This window comes from Octopus bimaculoides, chromosome 9, assembly GCF_001194135.2.
Source record: "Octopus bimaculoides isolate UCB-OBI-ISO-001 chromosome 9, ASM119413v2, whole genome shotgun sequence".
NCBI lineage: Eukaryota > Metazoa > Mollusca > Cephalopoda > Octopoda > Octopodidae > Octopus > Octopus bimaculoides.
The window spans coordinates 16,835,576-16,847,381 of NC_068989.1; the positions used below are offsets into that span (position 1 = coordinate 16,835,576).

At 35.4% G+C, this 11,806-nt stretch overlaps 1 protein-coding gene across 1 annotated transcript in view; it reads right to left on the reverse strand.

Annotated features, from left to right (window-relative positions):
* Positions 1-7,844: 7,844 nt before the first annotated feature.
* The window catches only part of LOC128248700 (zinc finger protein 724-like), a 6,635-nt gene continuing 2,673 nt past the window's right edge, over positions 7,845-11,806 (reverse strand). The window contains exon 2 of the mRNA XM_052970447.1: positions 7,845-10,582. Within this exon, the coding sequence (XP_052826407.1) occupies positions 9,419-10,294 (876 nt within the window). The 5' untranslated portion in view covers positions 10,295-10,582 and the 3' untranslated portion in view covers positions 7,845-9,418. The remainder of the gene's footprint in view (positions 10,583-11,806) is intronic.

Sequence of the window (11,806 nt, forward strand, 5' to 3'; positions counted from 1 at the left end):
TATATATATATATATATATATATGCATATATATGCATATATATATATATATAATTAGTGGATATGCTACAAGTATTTTTGTGATGTTATGTGATATCTCTATAATTCACTCTTCAGATGCAAACTGAAATCTGAAACCCGTTATCATTGTGATGATAGATTAGAAATCAATAATAACGTTACCAGGCATGTACCAGATAAATTAAGGGTGTGATCAAAGTCTTTTGGAAATTTGGATTAAGAATCAGCATAGCTAAAAACTTCTTAGACTAAACACTAACTCAACCTAAGCACTAACTTATACAAACCAATGTGAAGTTCATATGCGCCCGCCATTGCATTTAAAATCTTAATCATAAATATTAGTGAAGGAATCTTGAACATGTCACCGAATAAAGACATCTTTGATAAACCACACTTTTGTTCTACTTGGGGTGGTTGTAGGCTGAATTCAACCCTGAAAAAAGTAAATATGACGTAACGATTCATAGCATATCCCGGGGAATATATCATAATCCAATAATCTGTATCTTCTCATTTCTGACGAACAGAGTACGCTTTTAACCACCACAAAAATGAAGAATACTTTAGTACAAAATCTGAATAAGGTGACAAATTGACAATCCTGCAAAATGATGACATTGTTGAACCCAATGTACACTACAAATCAATAGTTGATACATCTGAATTTCCAAGTTAATTTCAAATATAGGAAATAGCTAGTGCGAGTAAACAAAACAGTTGAATGTTGTGATGGACTTGTGAACTAAAAAAATCAGAATCACTGATTAGCACGTTAAATTGTTTTATTCCTCTATGTTCTTGATTAGTATCTCAACATAGATTTAAAGTTCTGATTAATTTCAATGGGTATTCCAAGACAATGCGCATTATCAATGAGAGGTGATAAACATGAGATGCTCTTCGACATAAGCAAACAACGCAATGCACTACCATTGGCTTGGTAATCAGTTATTGGAAGTTGCCAGTACAGAAAAAACCACCAGTTATATCTGGGTCATATATGGAAGTTACTAATATGGAAGAAAGACCAGTTATTTTCAGGTCATACAATGACACCTGCAGATGAAGTAACTACCATTGATACAAGGACTGCACTAATTACACGTGCTTCATACTTACTGGAGGAACTCATGCGTATCAAATTGTGAAAGTGTATTAGAACAGTTTGCAGATGTCTTTGAAAGTGAATTTACAATTACTTTAGATTCGAAAACAATATCAGTTGAACATCTTCCAAGGAGTATTCTAGAAGTATTAAGAGTAGCGCAATAGCAATAAGTCTTTGCAGTCAAGAGGTATCACATACAAAGTTAATGAACCAACTGATAGCCTTAATAGCCCAGTGGATATAAAGAAATGATAATACTTTGTGTATATGTACGCCACTGAGGTCGACTGTACCTTTTATCCTTTTGGGGTCGATAAAATAAGTACTAGTTGAACACTTGGGTCGATATAATCGACTTCACCCCTCCAAAACATTGCTGGTCTTGTGCAAAGATTTGAATTCAATGTAGCGTGTATAAGTATTTATCTGACAGATTTTACGAAGCTATTAATCATACTGTCCCTTTTTACAAACATGTGACGAAATACTATTACAATGCCGTCTGAAAGTATCTCACACTGTTCAATGCTCTTCCCAAAAGAGGATACGTTGGATAATTGTGTTTCTTCATACAACGACTATAAACGGAGAAGATTATGCAAGCCGAAATAAGAGGATGAAAAACAAACACGAATGCCGTTAAATTTTATAAAGAAACAAACAAGTGTTGTATGCTTCTTTATAAAATTTAACGGCATTCGTGTTTGTATTGTAACCACTGACTTTGGTTTGCATAATCTTCCGAGTATATAGTCGTAGTATGAAGAAACACCGTTATCCAATGTGTCCTCTTTTGGGAAATTTACCCACTATTTCTACCAGGTTGAGCGACCACGTAGAGCCCCCCTCTGTGTTGCTTCATAACCTTTGTGAAATTCTAATATACCACAACGTAAACAACACAGCAAAACGATCAGAGCAAGTTCTAGATAGGTATCTAACATCGATAGGTATCTAACATCGATAGGTATCTAACATCGATAGGTATCTAACATCGATAGGCATCTAACATTAAATTAACCATATGCAATCTTTCTAGGCAAGACTGCTTACATTTAATTCTTCCATCGCATGTGACAGTAGCATGTGGATTTTTTTTACTAATTCTTTTTTTATGTAAACTGTTTCAGTAGTAAGTGGATTACAATTCGTTGATCCGCTTGTTTGTGTAGAAAGATCAACATTTTTGTCTGCTAAGACTAGATTGTTGAACAGTACAGTAACTTCTATTGTATGCAGAGAAAGCAACCTAAATGTAACACGTGTTGAACATTTATCGTCCCATTGCTAATAGAACAACGTTTTTAGCGATATAATTGTACACCCTGGAAACGTGCTAACTCATCCTTGCAGTTCCAGAAACGTCCAATTAAGTTTTGTAATAAATAAAGTTTTACAAGTCATCCCTGTCCTAGAATTTGTACGAATTCATCCAGCTTACAACCTTTAGAAGTATAAACTTTCAGTTCAACTAATCAATTACATAGATCAGATTGTCTTACAAGGGGAAGATCGGTCGTTCATTGCATCAGTAATTTTTAAACTTCTCTCACATACAATTCCACTGTCAACTCATCAGTTTCCGCACTCCTGGAGAGTTTTGTAAAGATGTCCTCTTAGGATTGATTATCAAGGCTTATTATTTGTCTCTGCTAAGAATGACACGCAGTTCGCATATTTATGAGAGAGCTACCAGGTCATATTCGCTTGCAAGTGACGGCTAAACTTTAATATTTGAATTTTAGCTGGAATATGATAAATAATGTAGATACATAGCTGAAATAAAAGACTGGACGGTCGTAAATTTTATTGATCATTGTTGACTTGATGACAACGCTCGTAGCCTGATAACGCATGCGATATTTAGCTTCATCTTTCCACCTTCCGGGTGAATTGATAGAGTAGTTAGAGTGTAGAGTAGAAAGCGATAATTGTTCTGCTTCTTTATGCTCCGAGTTCAAATCCCACTGAGGTTAACTTTCAATCATACGGGGGAAATATAAAAATAGAAGTCAAGTACTTGGTTGATACTTTGTTTATCGCCTGTGAATTAATTCGACTATTCATTCTCTGTATTGGCTATACTGAAGAAAGAGGAGTTCGTATTGCACTGCGCCAATCCTTCACCAAGACTCTGATTTGATAGACGTGAATGGGTTATAATAGATCAATATACGAAGGGCAATATTACAGAAAGGAAAAGGGATGTAATAAGAATTGTTTCCCTTTAAATATATATATATATATCTTACATTTTGAGAAATCTTAATGACAACTGCTTCGAAACCTCTAATCTCTATACTCAGCTAATGAATTAATATTTATAACAATAATTGATGCACTTATGCCTACGTTCAATCTGGATAAGCCGGGGATGTCAGAAAAAGAAATAAACCAGCCAGATTGCAATACATCTGTAGGCAAAACTTTGCTCAAGTTCAAAATGTGAATTTGTTTATGTTTTCTACATTCCAACAATAGAGCTTCGTATCTTTGTTAGAAACCAGCTCCTACCTTACAGGAATGTTTCGGAAAATTAAGAATAGAACATACATACATGCATGCGTACTAGAACTGATTTTTTCAGTTTTATGACTATTTTTATCTGTTGTTTGGTTTATATTTCTCAAATACCACACACATTTACATCATTCTTTATACAAGTGAGTATTGCTGACTAAAAGTAGCGAATTACGAAAGTACTATATATATGTTATTATTGTATATTTTCGTTGATATAACTGACTTTTCGCGGTCCCAGTTGATTTGTCTTATTTATTTATTTGTATTGTAGTACATCTGAGCACTATATACAATTAGTTCATTATTACTTCTTTCGTTTTTGCATCATTGAAATATAAAATGTAATTGTTTTGTAATTTACTGACAATTTCAACAGATTTTACTACAAAAGACATTAAGCATAATTCCACGTACTAATGTAGTGTAAAATATTGTTAAATACATTAGATCCATTCTTTCTAAATGTATGTCGCCAAATAAACATACCTAAATGGTTTGAGATCAAGAACTGTTTTTTTAATTTTTTCTTATGAGAGGGACGCATCTATATATCTCGAGTGACTGTTGTTTGGTCAATGTCATTTTGAAAGACATGAGGTATATTGGAATTTTATTTTTTTAAAATATTACATCAATTCTTACAAGTCAAATGTTGATTAAAATTTTTACGTATTATATATGCAAAATAGTAAACGCGTAGTTTGAAGCAAAGGAGCTATTAACACCAACAGCAACTATTTACAATAATGAAAAGAAGAAAAAAACGACCAGAAGTCGGTCGTGTCTATAAAACATGTTGTAATTATAATATATCTGTTTCGTTGTATCTTATAGCAATTACTTTTCAATGCATTTTAGAATTTCGTGCTCCATTCAAAGACTAGATATACATTCGAAACAAAATATATTTCGCAGTAAACAGTAATTTATGCACCATAGCAGGTATGATATAATATACATGAAATATTTTTGTTCCTGTTTAGGTAACGACATATAGAATCATTCTTTTCTGATTGAAGAAGCTAACGATATTCTAGCTATGATAAACATTTAATATTGTATTGCTTGGATGGAAAATATACATGTATTTTTTGTGGGATCCGGACAAAAGCCCCACGGTTATATTTTTCGGTTTCTTTTTTTTCACCTTTTACTTGTTTCAGTCATTAGATTGTGGCCATGGGGTACCATCTTGAAGAATCTTTAGTAGAACGTATCGATCCTAGAATTTTTTTTCCTTTTTTACTTGTTGCAGTTATTAGACTACGGTCTGCCATGAGGGGAGGAGGCATTGGAGGAGGTGATCTTCTGTTGGATGATGAAAAGGTTATAGTGAGACAGATACAGGTGTCTTGCTGTAGAGGAAGTAGAAGGTTACCCGGCCGGCGAGAGAAAGATCAGGAATGAAGATAGAAAGAGGTGTGCTACCGCAAAGGAAATACACGGTTACGTAACCTGAAGGAGGTGCAGGGGAAGATGAGAGAGAGTGGGAGACAGCAGGATAGAGATGGTGGCAGGGATCAGAATATAAATAGGATGGTGGAGTAAAGAAAGAGAGAGATATAGATGGTGGCAAGTGCCAGGGCATACCATTGAGGTATATTATATTATGGCAATGCCATAATATAAGTGGCAAGATATTGCGAAGGGTGTGTGATTAAAGAGTGCAAGTAGGTGGCGAAAGACCTGGGTATGTATGGAGTGGGGGTGGGGGGATACCAGATAGCAATGACACAGAGGAACATGATTGGGGAGTGAGAGCTAGGTATATTATATAATGGGGTTGTGTGCAGGTGGAGGCAGGTCGGAGGCAAGCGGAAAGCAATGATACAGTGGCACAGGGCCAAGAGGACAGGATTGGGGAGTGGGAGTGAAAAAAAATCACAAATTTCATTTAATTTGCTTTGTATGTAGGGTCTTCCATACTTTTTGAATCTCTTTATAAAAGTGAAAGGATTTTGTCAATTTATTTATTCCGACTGTCCACCTGCTACAGTTATTAAATTGACTAGGAACACTGTACATGATGAATGTCCAATACCAAACAATCTCATCTCCATATTTAAACTGCATTAAACTTTAATAAGCTTACCTTTATCTATTCTGAGTTACCTGAAAGGTGATGGTCTCTTCTATCTGTTGATACCTTTGTTTACCTACCAATGCGTTGTTTCACTTTAAGGATGCTTATTTGGTAAACTTCGACTGTTGTCCATTGTTTCAAATATATTTTAGCATTGTCGTTCTAGCCTTTTTTTAAACAATCACATATGATTCATCCTTTAAATAAGAGTTTTGCTTCCACTAGCGAAAGCTATATGTATCTTTCAGAAAGCTCCATACCAATTTAACTTTATGCAGCATTCGCTGTTAGTTTATGCACAGGCTATGTGGGAAGACAGAATAAAGGGACTTTTATTAGCTTATTGCTCCGAAAAAATAACTCCCTTTGCTGTTGAAAAAAATAAACTCGCAGAGGGGAAGTTTCAACATCTTCCTTCAATTTCATTACACGATTCATGTGGCTGCTTTTCACAAGAAATTTCACTTTCATGCAGAACAACTATATTTTGTAGTCATTATCTGTAATCTACTCCCAAAACACTTCAGTAGCTCTGCTTTGCATCGCTTGCAAACTTATATGTTCAGTGCTCATTAAAGTGCAACAACCTCCACAATAATCAACCTTCAATCTGATTTTCCGTTCCTAGGTTGATCGGAAACATAGATTGCCATGCTACTCATAAAACTTCTTGGTAATTCAATTATTTGGTGAGAAAATACCACCAGAGCAACTTAAACTGTCCAAAGGACAGGTGCACACGCTAGTTCTACAATGTGTGTGTGTGCGTGACGGTTAGTTCTCTGTTGCAGTCGAGGGTCTCCGATTGTAACGGTATGGTTATGGTGGAACCAGTGGTCACCAGTGTAATGATGCCTGTTATGGTAGTTGTAACGATATGCAACGGCTCTTGTCGCGTCAGAAGGAAGTAGTTCTTTCTAGTCTGAGTTACCAATGTAACGGCAATAGTATACGTTGTTTGCCATTTGTAAGATGAAACAAGAACAGTGATCGAAGTTGTAAAGAAATATTTATTTACCGTTACTTTGTATATATTCCAAACCACGAAAGGTTAGTATGTATAATTAGTAAATGGAAAAGCATGCGAGGTAAAAAAAAAAGAGTTAATTTCGGCTTGTGTGTGTGTGTACATGTTCTTAAACCATAGGTAGTGATAGCACGATGTAGTAAGAGAAAAGAAAGTGAGCTAGTGAAAGTTATAGAGTCGAGGAAAGTTGTGTTGCATAGTTGGCTGGTTGTAACCTTCTTTTTCCCTCTGGCTGTTTGTCTTTAGTGGTTGCCTGCATATATAGGTACAGGACATAAAAAAAAAAAAACATTAAACAATGAGAAACGAAAACATAGAAAACGAACTTTTTTCAAACAACGAAAACAAACAAACAGAGAAACAAGACATGCAACATAAAGAGTATACCCCTTCGTCAGTTGTCCCTACTTCATCTACTCTGCATTTCGAAAGCAAGGACAATACGCGACTTCGTTGGAACAGTCCTTCCCGCAAAGCAAATTAAATAAAATTTGGGAGTTTTTGCGGAGGGTGAAAGTGTTAACAAGAACAGGACAGTGAGAACAAGACAGTAAAAACAAACGGTGAGGGCTGTTGAGCCAAGACGATAGAAAAATTATGAACACTAGGTAGATGAGCCATGAAGCATTTTCTGAAGAAGAAGTCTATGCTTTGCGGTGCAATTCTAGATATGTTTATGATGTTATCAGGACAGATCGTCTGATATTATGAGGCATAGTATTTGTAGACTTTGAGTGCTTAAATTACATATTGTCCAAAATTACAGAGGGTGAGACATAATATTATTTCCTTGTTAGTTTTTGTGCCTTTGTATTGTAGAAACAAGAGTGTTACATGTAAGTTTCTGTACACATTCAAACTGCATCTAACTGAGAAATATATACTCCTCAGACTGTCTCTAGTTACAACAGATCTTCATAAGATAATCACAATCATTAGCATATATGATTCACTGCCTAACATCTAATATCTAGGATTTGGTATCAAATAATTTCAACAAATTATATAGATTCAAAGTAAACAGCTGTGTTAGTAAAAGCATTGGTTAGATGTTCTATATATAAAAGAAAAGGAGAATAATTTAAGTAAACCAGCTTTATTTAAATTTCAGGTTATTAAGCATATTCACAAAGGATAATAGGATCAATACTCAAGATAACAAAAGACAGAAAATGTGATATCTTGTATAGCAGATATGTCCAGCACATATAAGCATACAGAATCAAGATAAGACCAGTCATGAGGATGATTCATAAATCACATAATCCACTTTGAATTTATATAAACAACTGAGTTATATTGAAGCTTGCAAACTAACATTCAATTTAATCATCAGGTTTGAAAGAATCATACTATAAAGAAAATGAGAGAATTATATACATCTTACCAACATGAGAATCATTACTTTGATAGAATACATTCATAAGTTTACACCATAAGATATATGAAAGAATGTATGGAAGACTGGGGATATATATTTTTTCTCTCTGTAACTTGAGGGTTCACCTCCAACACATCTTGCCTCTCTCTCTTCTTTCATTTTTTTTACATGGGGTGGCCATGTATCTCCTCTACTGAAAGACACATATTTCTATCCCTCTATTATACCCTAACCTTTCATCACCTGGTAAAAAGTTATCTTGCTCAATATCACTCCCCACTCAGTTGAGGGGGTCTTGCCTTGCAAGTTACTTGGTGACTTTGCTGGTGATGGTGCCGCATAAAAGGCACTCAGTACACTCTCTAAAGTGGTTGGCATTAGGAAGGACATCTAGCCATAGAAATCATACAGTACAGTAGAGCTTGGCACAGTCCCCTGGCTTACAAGCATCTGTCAAACTGTCCAATCCATGCCAACATGGAAAACAGACGTTAAATGACGATGATTTGTAATATAATAACTGCAATGTTATCTTTCATTTATGAAAATACATTCCCAGGCTATTTAACCACACTGTTGTTGGCACTCCGTCACTTACGACGTCGAGGGTTCCAGTTGATCCGATCAACAGAACAGCCTGCTCATGAAATTAACATGCAAGTGGCTGAGCACTCCACAGACACATGTACCCTTAACGTAGTTCTCGGGGATATTCAGCATGACACAGTGTGACAAGGCTGACCCTTTGAATTACAGGAACAACAGAAACAGGAAGTAAGAGTGAGAGAAAGTTGTGGTGAAAGAGTACAGCAGAGTTTGCCACCATCCCCTGCCAGAGCCTCGTGGAGCTTTAGGTGTTTTCACTCAATAAACACTTACAACGCCTGGTCTGGGAATTGAAACCGCGATCTTATGACGGCGAGTCCGCTGCCCTAACCACTGGGCCATTGCGCCTCCACAATATCAAATTAATCAATCATGTTTTTACTCTCTTCTGGAAGTATGTAACATGAAATATATAGGACTTTTCTGGCTTTTATTAAAAATATCACAGCTATTTCACTAATGTAGATATAGCTGAGACTATATGAATTATAGTATTGACAAGTTGTTATCACACAGCTTATCTTCTTTGACATGAATACATTTATGATTATGTAAGATGTTTTGTTTCTTAGAATGAGTTTTGACATCGTCACAGATACACTTCCATATGAATATATACAAATGTAGGTAAGTGACTTTTTTGAGAATGTCATACTACAGAAATCAATTATGAGGCTTTTTCTCCTGAAAGTAAGCATTTGTGTCTCGTTAAAGTACCTGTCTGAGAAAATGATTTACCACAGCTATTACAACAATAGGGCTTTTCTCCAGTATGAATGCGATTGTGAGTAGTTAAGTTACTTCTTCCAGTGAACGATTTATCACAGATATCACAGTGAAATGGCTTCTCTCCTGTATGAACGCGTTTGTGTTTCGTCAAGTGACTGCGTTGAGAGAATGATCTACCACAAATATCACAGAGATATGGCTTCTCTCCTGTATGAATGCGTCTGTGTGTAATTAAAACACTTCCATCATAGAATGATTTACCACAGATATCACAAAATGGCTTGTCTCCTGTATGTATGTGTTTATGAGTAGTTAATTCACTTGTTTGAGAGAATGATTTACCACAAATATCACACTGATATGGCTTTTCTCCAGTATGAATGCGTATATGTGTAGTTAACCCATGGCTTTGAGAGAATGATTTGCCACAGATACTACATTCATGTAGTTTTTCTCCTGTATGAATACGTGTGTGTTTAGTTAAACCACTACTTTGAGAGAATGATTTATCACAGATTTCACAGTGATATGGTTTCTCTCCTGTATGAATGCGTTTGTGGCCAGTTAGCCTATATCTTTGAGAGAATGATTTATCACAGATATCACAGTGATATGGCTTTTCCCCTGTATGAATACGTTTGTGCCTAGTTATGTGAGCTTTTTGAGAAAATGACTTTTTACAGATATCACAGTGGTAAAATGCTTTTGATGTCTCTTTCAGCATCTCATCATGAAAACCAATACCTTCAGATATTTTTTTACATTTAACCTGTTTCTCACATATTTTATTTTCCATCATTTTTTTACCTCTCATATCAGCATTAGGATTCTTTTTGATTGTGATACTTGAAATTGATAGATAATCCTTTGTAAATTTATCAAGTTTAATCAGAATGCAAAATTATCTTGAGCATATTTCAGATAATAAAGTAGAGCAGTGTTTACAATAATCTCACTCAGAATAAACATTTCACAGTACTTTCACATAACATCTTCTCTCATGTAATATCTTTCTTTAGTTTTAAAAGATGATAAATTTTGATGATGCAGCCACAAAAAAAAAAAAAAAAAAAATTCTCTTATGCCAATGTCATCTGATTTTCTGAAATAATAGAGAAACGATTTAAGATATAGAGGATACATAAGAAATATAGATTCAACAGTAGATATTTTGCATTTTCATACTGACAAACTAGATATAAACAATCATTTGAACAACTGAACTTTACTTTTCAATTCGTTTATAGGTGCAGGCATGGCTGAATGGTTAAGAAGTTCCTTTTGCAACCATATGGTTTCAGGTTCAGTTCCACAGCACAACACCTCAAGCAAGTGTCTCTAGGCTGACCAATGCCTTACAGGTGAATTTGGTAGATGAAAACTGTGTGGAAGTCCACCATATATGCATGTGTGCTTTTGTATTTGTCACCCACCACTGCTTGACAACCTGAGTTGGTTTTATTTTTTTATGTTCTCTGTAACTTAGCAGTTCAGTAAAAGGAACTGATAGAATAAGTACCAAAAGTGAGAATAAGAAGTGGGATTGATTTGTTTGACTGGAGCCCTTCAAAGTGGTGCTGCAGCATGGGCACAGTCCAATCACTGAAACAAATAAAAGGTAAAAGATCCAACCTTTTTTACATTTATAAATAACAGTCATATCTTCAGAGTATGCAACATTGAACTGTATGGAATATAACATTGTTAGGTTGTTGTCACAGCTATAATTTCTTTCTAGTTCCATTAGATTACAGAATAATGAAGAGATCAAAATCTAATCTCTCCAGAAATATAACCACTCATTGTTCAGCTGTTGTTCTTTAGCTTTATGTCATCCCTAAATGAACCGACTTATGATCAAGGGCATTGCAGTGTAAGGATTTTAGTGTAGTAAATAATTGGGGGTATAAATGGATCAAAATTGAAGTATCAGAACATGGTATGGTTCATATTAGATGAACCCCAGTAATAGAGAAACATCTCTTTAACTCTTTTACTTGTTTCAGTCATTTGACTGCGGCCATGCTGGAGCAGCACCTTTAGTCGAGCAAATTGACCCCAGGACTTATTCTTTGGAAGCCTAGTACTTATTCTATCGGTCTCTTTTGCCGAACCACTAAGTTACGGGGACGTAAACACACCAGCATTGGTTGTCAAGCGATGTTGGGAGGACAAACACAGACACAAACATATACGCACACATACATATATATATATATATATATATATACATATATACGACGGGCTTCTTTCAGTTTCCGTCTACCAAATCCACTCACAAGGCTTTGGTTGGCGGGAGGCTATAGTAGAAGACTGAAAGAAGCCC